Below are 21,905 nucleotides of genomic sequence, written 5' to 3'. Positions count from 1 at the left end.
CTTACTGATTTTTTGTTGCTTTGAGCAGCTACTGAATTGCGGGTGGTGACCTGAAAAGCCTGGCATTTGTGGTGACAAGTACTAGCAGACGCATAGCAGAGAGCAGTCAACAATCTTGCCGAGCCGGCAAGAAGCTTTAGTTTGAGCACTGTGCTGGATTTTATTTGTTGGGAGTTAAGATGGAGTAGTTTTCTACCTTGATCGAAAACGATGGCACGTGTACATTTCAGCCACGCATTATGTGAAACCGAACATAGGGTAAAACTTTAGGCACCATTTTTCTGCAAATTTGATGCCCCAGGTCAGGTGTAATGAGACGAGGGAACTTAGGCATGTGTGTTGAACATATCCAAAACGTCACAATCTCTCGAATCTCCTTTCTAGTCAGGTCACACGGCATCGTTTTGGTTTCGCCACGATAGTCGGTCCGGTTTGGTTTGTAGCTAGTGAATAGTGACATTTTGATTGCTAATTATAATGTCAAACAAAGTCAGTTTATAAAACTAACTTCAGAACCCCCGTGCTAGGAACTCTGAGGAATCTAATGAGATCTTTGACCGCGCGATTAGAGAATAGTTACGATAGCATCACTGTAGCCAATTATATATTAATTACCGTCATTAAATTCGTCGCGAAAAGTTACACCTATCCCTAAAAAAATTTTACAAATTGACTTCATTTACCGATTCATGCATAGAAGATTTTCTCATAAAATAAAATAGGGTAGCGTCGACCAAACGACCACGATAGACTCGCATCTGTCGAGAGATAAGCAGCATCATCCATGGCCGGCCTTCTGATAGTAAACAGCCATTCAATACTGTCACAATCAATGACACGTGGGGTCATGTCTCCTTCACCCCAACTGACATCCGGGCCCCACATGGCAGTCCTCTTTCCCCGGAGGCCCAAGAACATTCGTCCGCCGCCTCGCCACGCCGCCACCACTACCGCGCTCTTCCTCCGCCCTTCCCTTCACCTCACCTCCCATGGCGGTAGCCCCTCCACCCGCACACCCTCTTCAGCCCTAACCCTAGATCCCACCCCCACTCTCACACCACAATCACAAACACAGACCGCACTACGCCGCTCCTCCCTTGTCCCCTCCATCTCCTCCGTCCGTCTCCATGGAGGCGAGCACCGGCACCGGCTGCAGCGCCCGGACGCTGACGGCGTGCGTCATCGGCGGCATCGTTCTGGGCGCATCCGTGCTCGCGCTCCACCTCGCGGGGCCTGTGTCCGTTCCGTCCCTGCCGCCGCTCGACGCGGTCAGGCGCCGCCTCCGCCGCCGCCGCCGCCCCGTGCGCGTCTACATGGACGGCTGCTTCGACATGATGCACTACGGACACTGCAACGCGCTGCGCCAGGCGCGCGCCCTCGGGGACGAGCTCATCGTCGGCGTCATCAGCGACGAAGAGATCAAGGCCAACAAAGGGCCGCCAGTTACGCCGCTCCACGAGAGGTGCCATCCCAGCCTTCAATTTCGCATCACCCTATCATTTCTTCTAGTCTCTGATGCCATGCCATGCCTTGCTTCGTGTAATTCTAGCATACGGTTCAATGACACTGGTTTCTAAAGTAACGTTTTTTCTTCTTCTTTAGTTACCTGTTCACAACCTCAATTTCAGCAGTTCAGTTCTCTTTGGGAATTTTCAGCAGTATAAGAGTTACTGTGCAGTCTATTCCAAAAAGGAAAACAACAACTTTGCTTTATTGTAGATTAAAATAAAACTGTCTTGGATCGATCACCACAAAATGGGAACAATCCTGAGGGTTTTATGTGATCTTGTGGTAGTTTGACGCTTTTCACATATATAAATACCCATCAAATGATCATTTGTTTTTTTCTCAATTTCTATATTGTGTTATTCCTTTATATATGACCTGGCTGTATGGAGATTTATGTGTTTCTGTGGTGTTATGTTTCTGGTATCAAGTATGTTGCTCCCTGGTTCCTATATATTTTGTACAAGTTTCTGACCTTTCTTTTTTTTTTGTAATATACAGAATGATAATGGTCCGTGCTGTGAAATGGGTGGATGATATCATTCCAGATGCACCTTATGCCATAACCGAAGAGTTCATGAACAAACTATTCACTGAGTACAACATAGATTACATTATCCATGGTGATGATCCTTGTTTGCTACCAGATGGCACTGATGCATATGCCCTTGCCAAAAAGGTTGGCCGATATAAGCAGATTAAAAGAACAGAGGGAGTGTCAACAACAGACATTGTTGGTACTAGTTCTGCTTTAGTTTTTTTCTTTTCAGTTTTTTATGTTAAACTTTGTTTTGCTAATAATGATATTGAAGTCTGAAATAAGGAATATCTAGGTCCAAAATCTCAGTTGCTAGTTAGTGACTTAGTGTGAACCAAACCTCACATCTGTCCTTTATGTTGCAATTGACTCTAGATCTGTCAAAAACTTCTTTTGTCAACAACTGTACTATTGAAAAGATTTCCTCAGCTGATTTGTCCTTTAGGAAATCATGTGAACCTAGTGTCATATAAAGAAATGTTAAGGGATGAGCAGTCCACTATTCTTCTTGTTCCCATGACTGCATAAATCATAAATCTTCTGTTATACCCTATTCCTGGTTCAGAAATCCAATTTATTCAACCTTTTGGGGCCAATGTAATTTTTTTGTGAGTACACAGTTTGTGGTGATGAAAAGGATTTATTCTCATTTTGATCAATTATTGCTTCATGATAGGACGGATGCTTCTTTGTGTTAGGGAGAGATCATCTTCTGATGCCCACAATCACTCTTCGCTACAAAGGCAATTCAGTAGTGGACATGGTCAGAAAGTTGATGATAGTGGATCTGGAAGTGGAACTAGAGTATCTCATTTCCTTCCTACATCTAGGCGAATAGTTCAGTTCTCAAACAGCAGGGTATGACTTCTACAGTTTCACATGCATTAATATATCATTCACTTTTGGTTTTTGAACAGTCTGCAGATAATTTAATATAATTTTTCTGTACCTTTTACTAACAAATTATTGTTATTACAAGAACTGATGATCAAAATTGCTTGTTGGAGACCTTGTTTTGGGAAATAGTGTCAGTGTATTCTGGAAGTATAACAGTGAAATAGAAGCTGACAAGTCCTTGAATTGTCAGAAAAATTCAGTTGGTTGGGAGACCAACTGTTTGAATAAATGCATTTCAAAACTGTTCTTTGAATGAATGTAAAATTCAGTTGGCTATAGTATACTTCCATTTCTTGGGAGCTGGAAATGATTGATTTAATTTACTTGGTACAACTATTATTCTAGACTTGAGTTTGGAATATGGCCACTTGTTCTTTCTGTTAACTAAAAACTTTCATGATGCAGGGTCCAGGTCCAGATTCTCGGATAATTTACATAGATGGTGCATTTGATCTGTTCCACGCTGGACATGTTGAGGTAAATGTGATATTTCCTTCCACATGCCACGCCCACTTATAGCAGCATAAGTGGCTGTTTGTGCTTATGTTGGCTGTACTTTTGTTTTGCCTTTTATGTTTTTGCGTGGCAGTAAACTGATTTAATCTTCCAAAACACAGCGATTCAGACAGTCTTGTATTTATAGTTTCTTCCATGTAGATATTGCGACTTGCTCGAGAACTTGGAGACTTTTTGCTTGTGGGCATTCACACAGATCAGACCATAAGGTAAAATGACTTTTTGCATCTTTGCAAGTTACGGCGATCAAGTTAATTCAGTTCTGCAGCAGACCCTTTTTAAAGTGGATGCATGACATCTAAACGATTCCTTAGACATGACATCACTTGGTGTTTACTATACTCGCCAGTTCAACACGAGGACGACATCGCCCAATCATGAATCTCCATGAAAGAAGTTTGAGTGTTTTGGCTTGTCGTTATGTTGATGAGGTGATCATTGGTGCTCCATGGGACGTATCAAAAGACATGGTGAGTTTTCAGTGATGACATTACCTAACTTTTGTATAGAATAAATGATGCAACCGTTTATAGTTGTTCCTTTTATGTAGTACTCTTAAGGCAGCAGACAGTGCATTTGCTGTAGGATCTGTAAAATTGCGTTTACTTTAACCCATTGAAAATCCCAATCCACATTGCATACTGACATTTTCTTATCCATGGATTAGCCTCATGAGCATGGTTAAATTTAAAAAAAGAAGTTATATCTTTTCATCCAAATTCTATCTTGGATGCAAAATAGGGTGTTTTTTTTCCAGAACTATCCAAATTCTAAAATCTAAACCCTATGAAAACTAGGTTTGAGCTTAGCTTAACTGGCCCAGACATGCATTAAGATTTTGTACACCAGAAGTCCAGAACAGATGCCATCACCCATCAGGCCCTCAGTGCCCTCAGTTTGTTTACAATTCCAAATTACTCGCATCGAATAACCAAGTGGAAGGCACATTACGATTTACATAATTTTGAAGGTTGACAGTTCAGCCCTCTTGAGGCGCCGGTGCGTAATGGGGTTCTTGAGCGGGTCAATAATGTAAAGAGGGGTAGAGGTAGACCTAAACTGACGTGGGATGAGTCGGTTAAGAGAGACCTTAAGGATAAGAGAGACCTTAAGGATTGGAATATCTTTAAAGAGATAGCTTTGGATAGGAGCGCTTGGAGACTAGCTATCAATGTGCCTGAACTTTGAACTTATTTCTTTCGGGTTTCATCTCTAGCCTACCCCAACTTGCTTGGGAAAAAAGGCTATGTTGTTGTTGTTGTTGACAGTTGAGCCCTCTTATGTATCAAAATGACAATCTGCTGCAATTTTACTTAGGACTATCAAGTCAAGTGTTTGTTCAGAGTTAACTTACTTTCTCATTCTGGGTGCAGATTACCACATTCAATATTTCGTTGGTTGTTCATGGAACAATTGCTGAGAATATGGACTATGCAAAGGTAATCAAGTTGTGCTGTTATTTGAATATGCACATTCTAGCGCAAAAATAATTGCCAATCATGTGTGTATCAGGATGATGCAAATCCATATGCTGTTCCAATGGCTATGGGTATTTACCATAGGCTGGAGAGCCCTTTGGATATCACTACAAGTACTATTATAAGGAGGATTGTTGCTAACCATGAAGCTTACCAGGTAAATAACGTTGATCAGGTGACTATGGGCTTTCTGTATGCAGCATGTAGACAGTAGTACAGTACATATTCTTGGTTACATACATGTTATTTGAGGTTATCCTGTTCATATCAATGATGTGCATATGCGATCTATTGTTTACTGATTTTAAAAGTGCTGATGCTGTATTGCTCAAGTTAAGCTTCTTGCATGTGTACATTAAATACTGAGTGTTTCCCTGAGACCAGTGACCAATCCTCCCCCATTATATTACATTTGGCAATGTGTTCTTTAATTTTTGGTGGTTGTGGTTCAGTTATTCTGGTCCATGGATCTGGTGTGGTTTACATTCATTGTTCGCTTTTTGCAGAAGCGGAACGAGAAGAAGGAAGCCAGTGAGAAGAAGTACTACGAGGGTAAAAGCTTTGTCAATGGGGAGTAAGTTACAACTAGACATAGTAAGGTGGATGAAGATTGTTGACTAGATGAGTTGAGATTCCAAGCCTCCTTCACGAAGGCAACAGATCCAGAGTTTTACCTAGCATGTTTGATGTTTTGCTAACTTAGCTTAGGAAGCATCATGTGCAACATTGATGAGGGATTACCAGAGGCGATCGATTACTTGGGCTAGGCTAGAAGCATTTCTATCATTTCCCCCAGTGTCTCCAGCTAAAATTTTTCCCCTGTATATGCACCTTTGAGTTGTCGTTTCTGGCTGAGTTGTATTTTAGATCTATAGGTTTCAGAATTGTGTGGAGCAGTATGAATGTTGCCCTGATAAACAGTGTGCTGCTGATGCTCCTGTATGCGGATCTGAATGCAGTCCTTTTCTGGATGCGCATCAGAATGGATTCCGTTTCTCGCAAATTCCATGCTGCTTTGTTGTGTTGTTGAAGTGAATGGACATGGGCCGTCTGTTTGCGACAGCAACTGTGACTGAACAAATGGTTGCTTTGCTGGGCCTATGGGCTCCTGTCTGCTTGGTCGCAACTTGTGCTGTCATCTGGCCACTGATTGATTTGGTTGCCAACATTGGTTTGACTTTGATCTTAGATTAGGGGACTGTTGCAGAGGGGAAGAGAGGAGCAAACAAACTGTTGTCTAGTCGTCAGCAGCTTTGCACCGTCCATACACGTATCAGAAAGCAACCATTCTCACAGGGGTTGAGCTGGTGGGATCTTGAGTATGCTGTCTATCCAAAAGGGCATAAATCGATTTATTTCTTGTAAAATTTAACAAAGCCGTAAGCTTGTTAGTAATGGCAGTAACGGACAGAGCAGGAGCGTGTGCTGCTGTCAATAATTCATTTTTAGTTTCTGAACATTTGCTGCGATGGTTTTTCTCCATTTGTGATTGGATTATTGACAGCAGCTGCTTTGTGGGTGTGCAGTGCACCTGATGCATCCTGCACTGTACTGGGCGGGGTCACCATCACCACCCGGCAGGGCATGCGCCTCCGACCTTGGCCGGCGACAGGATGACGAGACGTTTGACGCGGCCGGAGGTGCCAAGGTGAGCCTCAAACCGCGCGCGGCGGCGACCAACATGAATACGGCTCAGAGGCATCATGGCTTGGCCACGGGGAAGGACGACGCTTTCTTGGGAGACCTTATGGTTAGAGATTTCTTGGCATCACGGCGACATTATGCACCATGAATTTTCTCTTCCATCTCCAGATCGATATCCTTGATGAACGATGCTCTTGCCTTCAGTCGTGCTAGCTTTGTCGCGCAAGATTGTCTGGCCTCGTTGCTTTATGGTCCCCTGCAGCTTGGCTTCCTGATCTGCTCAGGCGATGATCTATCTGGATGACCCAACTCCCCAGTGTCTTCGTGTCTGTCGTCGTCTACAAGTTTCTGAATTCTGACTCTAAATAAGGCACTATGCATGGTAGTCTGCCCATCACATCCGCACCTGCCAATTTTGCTAATACAATAACCTTCAGGATGACCATAATCGGCACCGACTCGTCCTAACATGTCATGGTTCAACTTTCACGGAATGGTCTGATAACAATATATGATCACGCGTAACTGGAGGCTTGAAGCTGGCTTCAAAATACAGCGAAAAATGTTCAGGGTGTCATTTTCGCTCACTATTAAGTACCATAATCACATTCTGCATTCTTGTGCGTGATTTGTGATAATGTGCTCTAGTCCGAAACTCTGAATGTACTGAAATTGTACCAGCTTGGTTAAAACGTCGTCATCGATTGGCTTGGTTAAAACGTCATAATGGATCCTTATCTTTTCTTTTTGTTACTTGAGTGACTAAGAAACCTCATCACATGACCCTGGACGCTAATAATTGCCTACCCCCTGAGTATGAGTGGCAACCAAAAAAAAAAAAAAATCAGCATGACGTTCCGCCTAACATCTCAATAGTGACATGCGTAATAATAGCTGGTTTGAGAATCCAGATCAAAATTGCTCAGTCAAAAATGTCGTTTTCAGTCACTATATACATATATACTATCATAATCACTTAATAATTCTTAGTGCCCTCGAGCCATGGTCATCGTCGCCATCATCACTCGCATTACATGATGTCGAATGTGAGGTGGAGAAGCAGGCCAGATGTTAATCCTTATATCATCTGATCCAAAAGTTTGTTCATGGAAAGCACAAAAGCAGATGGAACCGCAGCAACGACCAAACAAGTGTCACCATTTGAGTCATTCATGTATCTATTCTGACTCATAGGATGGCAGCTAGCTAGTCGATCAGTAGTGCTCAACTTTATACTGTCGTATCCAAATGATGCTTTTAATTGGTGGGCAGTCATTTCCAAGGAAAATGTCAAGAGCTTAAGAATGTTTGCATTTTGGCAAGCTCAGAGTCTTTTTTGGGCTATCATCACTGCGGAGAGCTTAAGAACCTCCTGCGTGTCGAGTATCTTCAACTTTCGGGTGAAACCACCACTACAATACGGGAATGCATATTGTTTTCAAATGTTTTAGTCACAAATAATAATTTTCCACAATCAAGGATTAATCTTTTATACCACTATATGTTGCCGTCTCATCTCCTCTTGTGAATTCTGATCAAATAATTTCCAAAAAATAAAAGAAAAGAAATTGTCGTCAAATGGTATAGTAGGCGTGCATCCAAATGAAATGGAATGATGACGCAGTTGCAGACGTATAAAGCTTTGGTGGTTTTGGGCGTTTGATTATCAGACAGCAGCCGGGTGCCAATGCAATTGTCATTATATATGTTATTGCTGACATGCATGTAACGTGAATAATGTTCTGGTAACATAATGAAATCTTTATAGTTTGATGATGTCCATGTGTTGCCTGGTGAGATGCGCCACACAAAGAGCACTATTGTATATATATATATATACCCCTTTACTACTGACAGAGAAATGTCAATCGCTTTCATTAACTGGCACGCACAACTGCACAAGCACTACATCTATGTGTTCGGTCTATTGCTCGATGGATGCCCGTGCACACAACTTTCTTCAACACCCAGACTTATCTTTTGTTTTTTCTTTCCAATAAGAGTGATCGAGGTTAGCTGTTTCGATTGGGCCCCTTGTTGATAAAAGTTTATGACATTTTTGGATTATCTTGGAGTTCCACAAGTTTCATGGAGCAGTCTAGTTTTTAATTTTGGGGCCCTTAAAACACTCTGAATATAATGAGACGGCGGTCTTCAGTTTTCATTTGATTTTTTTGTCTCGAATATGTAGGAGAGCTGCGTATTGTTGTATTAAGTAGAAAGTGAGAAAAAAATCAATTATAGGCCTTTTATTTGATTTGTAGTACTCGCTTGTCGATGGTTATTTTCTAGGTAAAATATTGCACTTTGGACACCTGAGTTTTGGCCCAAAATTTACCAATGAGTTTCTAATAATAAAAAACCTACGTGTCAGTTTTTTCACAATTTAAGTGGATTCAAACAGAAACAGGGATAAGTCTCTATGGTCTTCATGTGTATATATTGCTCTCCGTATTCTGCACAAACCCAGTCATTTTCGGTCCTTAATTTAAGCGCGCGAGACAAGGAGGCACTGGTGTGTCTTCCTCTTTCTTCCATATTCTCACGGCAAATCGAAAACCACAGACCATGGCTCATCATCTCCGTGCCATCTCCCTCACCGGCTTCACCATCCTGCTGTCCCTCGCCCTCCTCTTCACCTCCCAGCAAGCTCAAGGTACGTACGTAGTTTGGTAGATCAATCATCCATCTATATCGCAAGCTAGCCGTCCATCGATCGATGGATTCCATGCATGTTCTCTATCTATCTATCATCGGATCATGCTCTTGATCGATTCAGTTCGTGATCCCCTGGTGGGCAGGAGCCAGCAGCAACTTGGGTCGCCGCAGCGGCAAGGAGAAACGACGACAGGAGTCGTCGTCGGAGTACTACGTCCCCGTGCGGAGCGTGGTGTACCGGTCGCGGTCGGTGGCGCTTCCGGCGGCGGCGGCGGCGGCGGCGACGGAGGCGGTGGGGTACGAGCCGTTCGAGGTGTGCGAGGGGTGCCGGTGCTGCTCGACCTCCAACACGAGCAGCTGCGTGGACACGAGCTGCTGCTACGCCATCGACTGCAACCTCCCGGGGAAGCCCTTCGGCACCTGCGCCTTCACGCCCCAAACCTGCGGCTGCGGCGGCACCACCAACTGCACCCAGCCCTCCTGATCCATCTATTAATTCCTGATTACTCATTTCGTGTTCTTCTTTGACTGACTCTCAAATATCAATTTGGGTCTGAGACTGGGCTCTGGGGTTTCCTCAACTTTTTGCGTTCTGAACTTCTGATAGATGACTGATCTGAAAAACAATATAGAGGATTTATTCAGGGCCGGATTCTGTTTGAAGGAAGATGAATATGGTGTGCATGGTTGGTGTAACTAGCTACTGCAGCAAAAGTTTCTGCATTCTTTCATCAGATATGGATTTGGTTTGTGCGTCGTTCCGGCCGTTAGTGTCAGACTCGGCGGCTGCTGTCTGACTTTTGACTCTTTGCAAGACAAGTATTGTACTGTCAGAGTCGGCGGCCTAACTTGTTGTCGTGTATATATATATATAGATCCATATCGCTGGAAGATTTTGAAGCCTGCGGAGGCCTCTACCACTGTTCACAAAGGCATGCCCGGCACCTGTCATGTTCCGTCTCACGCGGATCTTGCGTTTCTTTCACGCGGTGTGAAACTGACGTGACGCGGTGGAAAACGGACACAACGGCAGGTGTCATCATCCTTCACTCCCAAACAAATCGATTGCTGCTCGGTGCTCGCCCTGCCCCCGCCCTCACAACATCCGCCGCCCACCGTCAACTCCTTGCTCGCTTCTCTCGGCGGCTCTACTCCACTGCGATCACAGCCAGTTTGCCGGTCGGTGCGCCTATTCGTGCATGGGCATTGGTCATGCTGGCGTTCCGAAGCTCGCCGGTGAGGAACCAGCCATTTCCAGCGTGTTCGCGAGCCATCACCCAGCTCTAGCTGCACCCCGTCCTCTCGCTTACTAGTGCGACCGTCCTCCTATGTGCCCGCCGGTTCCTCCTCCTTATCGACCCCCCATGCTTACCAGGCCACGTACGAGGACATCTGCCGCGTTCTGGCAGATGGTCACCACGCCAATCAGCATCCGCTAGGCCACCATCGAGGTCGCTGAGGCATTGTGCTAGCATGAAGTTGCAGGTTGCCGCTGCCATGCTTCCTGCTCCGTGCTTGCGGCCGTTGATTTGACCATTCTTGCCAGGTCCGAAGTAACCTTTCCTGCTGCTAGAGCTTGCACTTTAGCTATTTGATGAAATGCCAGTTCAAGCTAATAAATTTATTGCACCTTCTTTTTCACTGTATGTTATAAATTGCTATAGCCAATAATACTCTCCAAGGTTCAAATTGTATTTTGCTTCAGTTGAATGAATAGCAAGGGGGAATAGTAGAATTAGCTTTGCTTTTATCAGCATTCAGCCATACTGCTACCGTTGGATCAGGTAGCTTACATAAAAACACAACTCTCATTATTTCTTCATCTGTGTTATATATGATGTTCAGAACATTGATACCTCTGCTTTTTATGTTCATGACTTAATTCGCTTCAGCTTTTCAGCTGGTAAGAATTTAACATTCTGTCTATCTTTGCTAAACGGCACTGCAAAAAAGAAATGAAGAATTGTTTTAAATCCTTGCCCTCTTACAAGGTGGATTTTCTTTTCTTTCCATGAGCATTCTCTTTTGCCATTGCTGTAACTTTAGCATGATGTATGCCTGCGATGCTTTGAGGGATTGGTGAGAGAAATACATTATTACAAGAAGGCAAAATTCTATCCTTCCCTATGCATCGACACCACATACTGATTAAATATATGATTCTAAATAATACATGTTGATCAAGTTGAAATTTTACTGTTACCGGATTAATTTATATATTAGTTTGCCTCCACAACTGTTCTAGGTCGTATGTCAAACTTACATGTTTGGTAAAATCTGGTAATATATTAGTCTTAGAGGTACATCCACTTGAACACAAATGTAATAGAACTGTCATGCCTGTTCTTGATTTCACATCTATATGAAAGTTGTTGAGACTGTAAAGATCTATACAGTGTTGATGGTATGCCAACCCTGAACTTCTTAAGGATGCTATTCCATCCGTTTGCTTTTCCATCTCCAATGCCTGCTAATGATATATCATGCAAATATCTACTTGCTTTGAGACTTTCTAATCCAGTGTGGTTTCGGAAGACTAGCTAATCCAGTGTGGTGCGGCCCAAGGCCAGCACAAGATAGCTCAAATGTCTAATTTTCCCCTTTGGTCTTAAATGTCTAATTTTCCCCTTTGGTCTTAAAAACGAAGTATCTAACTAAAGACTATCTATCTCTACCTGCAGACATGTGGTTTTTCTGCAACGCTAAGACCACCTGACAGGGTTATGTTTCTGTAATGAATCGAAGACTCCCACCTGACGGGGTTATGTTATTTTTGCATAACTAAGTTGAGCAAATCTTACTTATTCAAGCTATATGTAAATTAATGTGTCAAGTCTTGCTATGTAATGGAGCTTTTTTTTTTGATAACACTATGTAATGGAGCTTGCTATCCTTTCTCCATCAGACCAAGCGGGCAGCTGCATCACTGAATGTCCAAATTCAAATTTGTGCCTCAGTGCCTCACTACAATTGTCCAGCGAACACTTCTCCCATATGTAAAAATGTGTATTGCACGTGCCTGGATTGGTATGACAGTACGACCCAGTTTAACGCTTCCACTGATTGCGACTTCCACTGTAGTACTATACCGCTGCCTGTTTGATTCGCTGCCTAATTGCTGGCGCAGAGTTAGCGCACCCATCATCCTAGTACTATATACAACAACTAGATGAGCGAGCTTGGTGTTCAATTCAACTGCGGTAGCTAAAGAACCAAATTAAACCTGCTCCAGTTATTAAATTTATTAAAACAAACAAAATGTACTGTTGTTAGTATCTGTAACGCACGCGAGGTTACTTATTCAGCACGAAGGATTAAACTTAAACACACACAAATCAAAGCCACCAAACTGCCCCTATTTGGTTTCTCCATGCTAGTTCCTAGCACGAATTTCTTTTACATGCATGGAGTACTAAATGAAGTCTATTTGCAAAATCTCTTCAGGGATGGGTGTAATTTTTCGCGATGAATCTAATAATGGTAATTAATCGATAATTGGCTACAGTGATGCTACAGTAACCATCCTCAAACAACGCGGTCAAAAGGTCTCATTAGATTTTTCAGGATTTCTGGCGCAGGAGTTCTGAAGTTAATTTTGTAAACTGTCATTATTTAGTGCCCCCCTAATTATTGGTCAAAGTTGCTACAGTCCTAGCGTAGCACAAATCAAACAGGGTCATGCTCTGTTTGTCTGTCAGGCATGAAGCCCACCCTAGGAAAAGCATCTCTGTAAGGCCAAATATATATAAAATCAGACCAGACTGTACTTTGGCCCTAGTTCTCAAAAAAAAAATTAAAGTACCATTCACATCGAATATTCGGACACATACATGAAACATTAAATGTTGTTGAAAAAATAACTAATTACACAGTCTAGCTAATTAGTACGAGATGAATCTTTTAAGTCTAATTAGTCCATGATTGAACATTATCTGTCAAGTAATAACAAAATGTGCTACAATACTAAAATCAACAATTTTTCACCAACTGAACAGGACCTTTGTGGACATGTTTCTCCAGAGGAAAACCGAAATAAACAATGCAATATTTCATTCCTCTGTATGGCCCGATGAAGCAGCTTGTTTCATCGAATTTCAGACTATATTCATTCGTTCATTCATTCATTTCGTCCTTATATTGCTTTTTTAGATCCCTATACTAGAGTACAAGTTGTAGAATCTTAACACACATGTAGACGCACACCGCACACACGTACTCGCACCTCCCTACAAGGGAACTAAGACCTACAACTTATCCTCCAGAGAATCCAGTTCATGTGCAGCGTACGGTCGAAATAGGACCACCTGTACCTGTAAAAAAATTAGGGAAATACCGGGTGAGAATCATGGGCGAGCCAGCGCTCGAACCCACGACCGGCCGCTCGTGCCACTCGAGCGTTAACCGACCGAGCTACCGCCAGGGTTCACCTAACCGACCGGTCTCCGGTAACCGCCGGGCTCCGGTTCCGGTTTACCGGACCGGTTGCACCGGTTACCGGTAGAAACCGGTCACATTCAAATTTAAATTCAAAAAACTCAGTTCAACCGGTTCGTACTGGTATACCGACCGGTTAGACCGGTTTACCGGTCGGTTTGACCGGTTTACCGGCCGGTTTGACCGGTTTGAATTCAAATCCAAATTTAAAATCACATGTGCAACCGGTATACCGGCCGGTTAGACCGGTTTACCGGCCGGTTTGACCGGTTTACCAAGTGGGCCTTAATGGGCTGTCTCATTTTTTCCTTTTCTTTTTTGTTTTAACTTTAAATGCACGAAAAGTATGTTAAACAAACAAATTTTTGAGAAAATTTACACCATTAGATTCATTGCACCTTGAAGTATTTTTAGAAATTTTTTATTTTTTTGAATTCAAATTTAAATTTTGAATTTAGACCGATTTCGTACCAAACCAAACCGGTACCGGGCCGGACCGGTTTGCGGACCGGTTACCGACGGTTGGACCCTGGCTACCGCTCGTCCTCCGTCCTTATATTGCTGATAGGAGAGACGCCGATATGGAGTCAATTTCTGCGACAGCCCAGTTTCAATTCGGAGCCCAAATGAGTGGAAGCCCAGCTTGGTTCTTTTAGTAATCATCCGGCCTGCTTTTAATTTGCTTGCTTCTTTTAGTGATACTAGCAAGGTGGCCCGCGTGCCGCGCGTGCAATAGGTTGACATGATAATAATTAAAATTTTAATATAATAAGATGTAGTGATATTTTTTATATGAATCTGTCGTAGCCTCATAGGGCACCAGTTGTAACATCACAATATATTTATTTATTCAAGCATATAGATTGGCAAAAGTAACAACTAACCATGGTTTGGTGGCCGTCCAAACATGATTATAATAGCCTCCTACTAATCTTGACTAGGGGACTCTATGCTAGACTTTCTAAACCAAACTGAAACAATTGACTCGACGATTACCACTACATGTCTTGTTTCCCGAACATGTCAACCCCAACCCAGATGCAAACGAATGCAAATAATTGGAAAGTACCATCAATAAACAGAAATAATAATAATTTGCTCGGCGGAATTGTAACAAGCACAAACGCATAGCATGTGGATCAGGACGCCCTTGTCTAAGAATCCTAACCAATGCTTCAACGACGCAAAATACACCTGCTTTGAATCACGGCTAAATCGGCGAGATCAAATAAATGCGAGATCAATCACAAGGTCAACTACCCGTGGGCATCAAATTCTACTCAATTTCTCCAGGCTTCTACTCGATTTTGGTTGGGATATTTCTAATTTTTTTCCATTGCCTTCACGGATTCGGTGGGGATAGCTCGTCGATTTCTACCCTGCGAGACTGCGCGCTCCTGCCAAGCTTGCCAAGCGCGGATAGCCTGCGTAGCCCCGCTGATAAGCACGGAGCGGCCGCGGCGAGCAGCCGAAGATGGCCATCGACTGGATATCCTACACGAACACCATCGTAGTTAACCACCAAGGGGTCATCGGCATCGGCCGGCTACTGCTGGCTGGCCCTGCGCCTACTTGTTTGCATCCTGTCTTCCTTGCATCCTTCCTCTGCTGCTTCTTGCTGAGGGTGTGGCGGCAGAGAGTCAGCTACGTGTGAGCGGCGGGAGGTGCCGGCGACGTGCATTTGGGCCGACTGCTGCCGCCGCCTACAGGGAGAAAGCCAGAAAGGGGACATGAGCTCCGGTGAGGATTTTAGGGGCGGCGAGCAGGAGGGCGACCACGCCGCAAGGGGTGCTGCGGCACAAGAGCAGGGGCATTATTGCCCGGGGAGCAGGTGTGAATCGAGCTGCAACGGGCATGAACAGAGTTGGGTACGGCGTACGGGAGAGATGGGTACGGCAGCCGGGTAGACAGAGATGTGCGGTGAGAAAAAACATGAGTTTTGGGCGGAAACATCTCCCAACTCGTGATTTTTATAGGTTCCATCTCTTCGTCCTACCCTCTCGATTCTGACAGGTGGGTCCAGCGTGAAGGGTATGGTGGACCAAATTTAGATGAGAAAGGTTTTCAATTGTTTTCGATCTTTATAGTATAGATAGATATGCCAGCAAAATATTGTTTTCAAGACTAATCTGAATCTGAAACGTAAAGATCGGTCGATGCAATCCGCACGCTCACCCTTTCTTTTCAGGTTTCATCATCTAGGGACGTAAGTGGGTACCTATTGGTGTTTTTGGGTTTATTTTTATTTTAGTCTATTTTCTCTTCTAAATTAATTACGTAGCATGTCATTCTAGTTCATTTTATTAAGTTTTGGGTTGACCTAATGACCCAAAAATGTGAAACTTGCATCCCTAATCATCACGTAAAGCTACATTATGGGAAGAAGATCCTTGTGGTCCTCGTATGTATCACATCGACAGCGGCCTCGCCTTTCCCCTCTCTACAGTACTTGAGAGAGGTGAAACAGGCGGAGACTCGATCCGGCGCCGATTCCTCCGGTTCCTCTTCTTCTCTGGCGGCCTCGCCGGCGCCGGAGAGGGAGAGGAACCAGGACCTCGTTGTTCGGTGTACATACCTGCTTCTAGTAGGTTCTAGTAGCTAGGTTTAGGTTTCTCCCCATGCTGTTCTTTTCGGTGGGGAGCGTCTTCTTCCTTCTGCTTCTCTTCGGCGACGGGTGTGGTGGTTCCGGCGAGGATGCAGATAGGATTTTGCCTGTCCGAGCGAGCTCTGGCGAGGTCGTCATCTCTGGTACGTCCTCCAGCGCCTTGCTTGTGAATCTTTTGCTCTTCTCCGTCTTCTTTGCGGGTCTCGTCGGCGATGGCGAGCTCGCTGGGGAAGACCGGCGAAGGATGCGACGGCGAGCTGGTGCAGAGCACCTGCGTCGTGCTATTCTCCTTGCTCGTGGTGGTGGTGCCCTTTTCGGCGTTCTCCCCGTCGCTTTGCAGGTGAGTTTTTGCTTCCTTCGAACCAAGGCCAGTGATGGCGATGCGACCACCGACGGCGGCTTCGTGAGGAAAGGTTTAGCTTCATCTCTGCGAAGGGGTGGGTGCTACAAGTCTTCCCCGTTTTGTGGGATTCACTCTCCGGCTGCCGGCCGATGTGCCAGCAGTGGCGGAAGCCTTCCGGCCATCGTCTTCCTCGACGGTGGTGGCGGACAGCGCATGCCGGTCTTCACTCGCTGTGGAGATGACCGATGTGCTTGGGAGGCCATTTTCTCGGCTTTGTCGCCTAGCAGTAAGTCCTCCTCTGCGGTCTCCACTATGTGGACTTCGTCGTTGGTGCGGATGACAGCTATTGCCTTGGCTCCGGCGGACTGTTTCGTTCGGAATCGAGGAAGAAGATGTGAAGACCCTGAAACCTGGTGTGGCGGTTGTAATTATCAGTTTCTTATGGGTCTTTTCTGTAATAGTTTTGGGTTGTACTATTCTCCTACGGTTTAATACAACTCGCTCCTTTCGCAAAAAAAAAACCCTTCAGGGGTGCTGATCAAGCAGTCCATATACTGAAGATTTGGAATGTACAGCTAAGTTTGGTAACTGCACAATGTTATCTAGTAAACATAATATATACATGGTTTCTTCACTAACTTCTCAGAAGTTATAATGTGTGTCCCACATGGGATGCTAGTTACAACATAATATTCCGAGTTAAAATGCATTGGAGATATGCGTAAAATTTACCATATATATATATATATATCCACTTTTATGTATGAGAAAAAAGAACTTACGACTCCGCATCGGAAACAAAGAAAACAACACCAGAGTAATTAAGCTATCAACAGAAAATTAATAGGGTATACTCCATCCGTTCCAAAATGTAGGTCGTTTTGACTTTTCTAGATTCATATATTTTGGTATGGATCTAGACATGTGTTATATCTAGATGCATAGCAAACACTATAAATCTAAAAAAGCCAAAGTGACTTACATTTTGGAACGGAGGGAGTACTTTCTTTTTTTTTGCTCGGTAATGTTCTGTCGAATGTTGCTTGATGCGCCACACTAATTTAAGCAGCGGGGAAGTTCTCCGATCCCTTTCACTCGGAGGAGTCTAAACCAACGGAGTACAGTAATGGTGATACATACGAAGATCCTTTGCAACGGAAAAAGAAAGAAACACCTTTACTTTATTTGACAGTGACCTGTAACCAAGGAGTTTGCATAGGGCCGGGGGAGCGCCTTATGGAGCCAGACAGATGCTAGCTCGATCGTCTATAAATTGGCGGAAGCAACTGCCTTCTCTTCACAGTGCAGACTGCAGACACCTATTTCATTCTTTAATTCACACATGCATGGCATTCGTCATGTGGGAACGAGCGAGGATGATGGGTGTGTGAGGAATGTTGAGTACTCTATCCTGCTTGTGATGAATGAATTGTCAACCGTGCAGTGTGATCGTGCGCTTGGTCTTTGGATTGCAGGTACACGGGCGTCGAGTGTCGACGGGGAGCTGCCGTGGAGGTGCTGTGGCCGATGGACCGTGCGGTGGACGGCGGTGAAGGGCAGCCGGGACCGGAGCTCGGACCGGGCGGCAGCTGTGGCGTCCACTCCTGGATCGAGGGCGCAAGCGGCGACGGAAGGCGGGTTTCTTGGTTTGCGCCACAAAACCAAGGAGCCGGACGGCGGTTGAAGACGCCAAGTCGTGGAGGCACGGGCGTCGGTCTCGGGACTGGCGGAGGCGACGGGCGTCGACGGCGTCTAAGGCCTCGCTGCGGGCGAGGAGGTGACGGGCGTCGGACGGCGTCTAGGGCAGTCAGAAGGCCGAGGCGGGAACGGCGTCTAGGGCCACGGCGCGGAGGCGGGAATCTTCCCGCGCGTGAGGTTTTGGCGGTTTTCTCAAAACCGGCCACATACCCGGGTTTCGCGGACCCTCCAAAACCGCGGACTGGATCCTCATCAAGACGGCGGTATCGTGGAGAAGACTTCGTTCCGAAGAAAGAACCTCGGCCGTCGGATGAGATCGTGTACAGGGCGTGCTGCAGGCCAACCGGTCTGACCGGTCCCTGGCACCGGTCTGACCGGTCTAATCAACCGGTCTGACCGGTCTAATCAACCGGTCTGACCGGTCCCGCGTACCGGTCTGACCGGTACCGCGGGTATATATACCCCTTCACTTGTGTTAGGTTAATTGCGGCTTTTGTAACTCGTCCGTGAATTCTCTGTTTCCCCAGGCCGCCGCCCCTGTGTTCCTCTTCCTCAGTTCATCTCTTTAGGGTAGATTTGAATGTTGTTTGTGTGTGAACTCTTGTGGATTTGATTGGGAAAGGAGGCCCTAACCTCCTAGTGCCCTCTGGGCGATTTGAATCAATCCATCTCCTCGTTTTGTGCCTTGTTTGATGAAATTTCGATTTCGTTTTTGGTGCACTTGATTGCGAGGAGTCCATGAGTTCTTTGCTGTGATTCCCGTGCTCCCAACTCTGACCTAAACTCTCTGGAATCAATAGCGTGTTCGAATTCGAGTTCTTGAGTGTTTGAGAAAACCCCAATCCCTTTTGATCTCCCCCATAATTCTCACGATTCGTTGATCTTTGGGCCGAGATCTCTTGGGGATATGTTCACGGGGTAGGGGCGAAGCAATCTCCCAAGTTTCACCGTTTTTCGTGGTCATTTGCTCGGGATTCACCGTTTGAATCCAATTTCTCAGGGGTTTTTTGGGTGCTACCGGTCAGACCGGTAGGCACGATCGGTCAGACCGGTCCAGCACACCGGTCAGACCGGTCTAGGCAGATCAGTTCTGCAGTTTTCCCGATTCGCTTCCGATTTGCTTCGTGGTTTCGCTCGCTCGTTCGAGGTCTTTTGTGTTGGTTTAGCTTTTCCATAGCTATTCCAAACATTGGCCAGAACGCTTGAGGGCTTGGGTGATTTTCGGGATATAGGCCGACGGTTTGAATTTCGGAAGAAATTTTGATCGGCTCCCATTCACCCCCCTCTGTTCGCCGGCTTCGGTCCCACAATTGGTATCAGAGCTTGGTTGAGGTTTTCAATACCTTAACCGGTTCGAAAACCACTCGGCGACCATGGCGAGTCTTGGTAAGATCCCGGTGTTTTCCGGCGAGGATTATGCCTACTGGAAGGTTCGCATGAGAGCCTTCCTGCAGAGCATGGGAGCCGATGTCTGGGAGATTACCATGAACCAGCTTTACGTGGTGCTGGCTGTTCGGACCATGCCTCTTCAGGTGACCCAGCATGAGGCTAACGCCAAGGCTGTCAATGCCTTGTTCGCTGGCGTTTCTCGTGCGGAGTTCTCACGCGTCCAGGGTTTTCAGGAAGCCCACAAGATTTGGACGTGTCTTGAGAACTACCACGAGGGTACACCTCAGGTGAAGGCCAGACTGTTCGAGACTCACCGGCGTGAGTACGAGAACTTCACACAGGAGCCGGGTGAGAGCATTGACTTGATGTTCAGTCGTTTTTAGTCGATTGTGAACAAGGTCAATGCGAACAGATCTGCTGGTGCCCTTGAGTACACAGAGCACGAGAAGGCTCTCAAGTTGCTTTACGCACTTGACCGCTCTGTGTGGGATCTCAAGGTGAACACGATCATTGAGTCTGCAGGCTATGAGACTCTGACCGTGAACGAGCTTTTCAGCAAGCTCAAGGTCACGGAGGTGGATAACCAGACACGAGCCAAGCTCAATGGTGCCCCTCCTTCCAAGAGCGTCGCTCTTGTGACTGGCCCAGGTGGATCGAGCTCTAACGCTAACTCTGCTCTTGGCTTTTCTCTTGCCTCTTTGCCTTCTGTTTCAGATGAGCAGCTGGAGACGCTGGGCGACGACGACTTGTGCCTCCTCATCAGCAAGTTCCAGCGCGTCTACCACAACAGGCAGAGGAAGAAGAACCCCCGGTGCTACAACTGCGGCGATCTGAACCACTTCATCGCCGATTGCCCCAAGAAGACTCCAACAAGGAGCGTCGGTGCCACCGCGACCGCGACGAGGGAGGCTCCAACAAGGAGCGTCGGCGCCACAAGCACCGCAGTCGGGACCGGGGAGGACGCTTCGACAAGGAGTCGCTCAAGAAGCGCTTCCAGTTCAAGGCCAAGAAGCGGGAGAAGGCCTTCCTGGCGCAGCTCAGCGACCTCGACAAGAGCTCCGACACCGACCGCTCTTCTTCACCGACCTCCGACGACGACGACAAGAAGAAGAAAAAGTGGGACAAGGAAGCCACCGGCTTCATCGGCCTTTGCTTGGCGGCCGGTCGGCGCAAGAGCTTCTGCACCATGGCGGGCGAAGCCGATGGTGCTCGTGCGTCTTCAGGTGGACATGCTACACCGACGCACTCCGGCTCTTCTCCTGGATCCGAGAGCGATTCAGAGGTAAACTCCACGATCGACCTGCTTGATACAGAGGTTAGGGAGTTGTACGCCGCTCTCGACAACCAGAAAAGGCTGCTTAAGGAAGCAGCTAGAGAGCGTAGAAAGCTTAGGGCTGAGCTGGCTTGTGCTAGGGAGAAGTCTAGTGAGGATGAGTGCGCTGGCTACATATCTCACATGAATGATCTTGTTGCTCTCCGTGCCAAGCATGATGAGAACGTCGCGAACTTAGATGTTGCTAAGATTTCGTTTGCTGACGTGTCTCATGAGCTCGCTAAGGCCAAGCATGAACTAGAACTGGTTAAGGATGCTCCTATTGTTAGCGATGTGCTTGAATGTGATGAGTGTCCTATCTTCAAGTCTGATCTAGCTTCCTCGCAGTCCAAGTTTGCTACTGTTGTGTGCGAGCTAGAGGAGATGAACTCTAGGCCAGTTTTGCTTGGTGCTTGTAAGCTTTGTCCCATGCTTAGGTCGGAGCTAGAGGAGAAGAATACTTTGATCAAGTCTTTTGGAAAGACTAAGGTCATAGAGTTTAGCTCACCTATTGACTGCTCTGTTTGCCCTGGTTTGATCTCTGATTTGGATAATCTTGCGGTAGAGAAAGCCAACCTGGAGAATGAGAATACCTATCTTAGGGCGATTCTTAGTTGGGTTTCTGCTAGTGAGCCGCAGTTGGGCATGATGATCAAGCAGTTCAAGCGTGGTGATGGGTTTGGGGTCGGTTACACATACACGAAGTCAGACTTTGACAGGTTGTATGGTAAGATCGGCAAGGCTGCTGGAAACACTGCTAGCACGAGCACGCAGCCTTCGCTTGTTGACCCCGCGGATGGTGTGCTTAAAGAACCACCGAAAGCACCTCCGTAGAAGTAGGTTTGGGTTCCAAAGCCCAATGCGCTGAGGAACCCCCTCGACACGCT

General features: G+C 45.9%; 2 protein-coding genes and 1 long non-coding RNA gene across 3 annotated transcripts; all 3 read left to right on the top strand.

Annotated features, from left to right (window-relative positions):
- The first annotated feature begins 888 nt into the window (after positions 1–888).
- LOC120696572 (ethanolamine-phosphate cytidylyltransferase-like) lies at positions 889–5,938 on the top strand. Its single transcript, XM_039979527.1, has 9 exons — positions 889–1,462; positions 2,008–2,243; positions 2,721–2,902; positions 3,347–3,418; positions 3,599–3,666; positions 3,807–3,927; positions 4,831–4,896; positions 4,970–5,092; positions 5,442–5,938. Exons 1-9 carry the CDS (start codon positions 1,128–1,130, stop codon positions 5,511–5,513), a joined length of 1,275 nt encoding a protein of 424 aa, XP_039835461.1. The 5' UTR covers positions 889–1,127; the 3' UTR covers positions 5,514–5,938.
- Positions 5,939–9,067: 3,129 nt separating this feature from the next.
- Positions 9,068–9,971, top strand: LOC120696571. The gene is made up of 2 exons (XM_039979525.1): positions 9,068–9,235; positions 9,381–9,971. Exons 1-2 carry the CDS (start codon positions 9,148–9,150, stop codon positions 9,719–9,721), a joined length of 429 nt encoding a protein of 142 aa, XP_039835459.1. The 5' UTR covers positions 9,068–9,147; the 3' UTR covers positions 9,722–9,971.
- Positions 9,972–10,171: 200 nt separating this feature from the next.
- Positions 10,172–12,207, top strand: LOC120700507. The gene is made up of 2 exons (XR_005685926.1): positions 10,172–10,783; positions 11,919–12,207. It is a non-coding gene; the product is annotated as an uncharacterized LOC120700507 (long non-coding RNA).
- Positions 12,208–21,905: the final 9,698 nt, after the last annotated feature.

Source organism: Panicum virgatum, chromosome 3K, assembly GCF_016808335.1.
Source record: "Panicum virgatum strain AP13 chromosome 3K, P.virgatum_v5, whole genome shotgun sequence".
Lineage (NCBI taxonomy): Eukaryota > Viridiplantae > Streptophyta > Magnoliopsida > Poales > Poaceae > Panicum > Panicum virgatum.
Note: the sequence above shows the minus strand (reverse complement) of the source record. Positions and strands in the feature narration are given on the sequence as shown.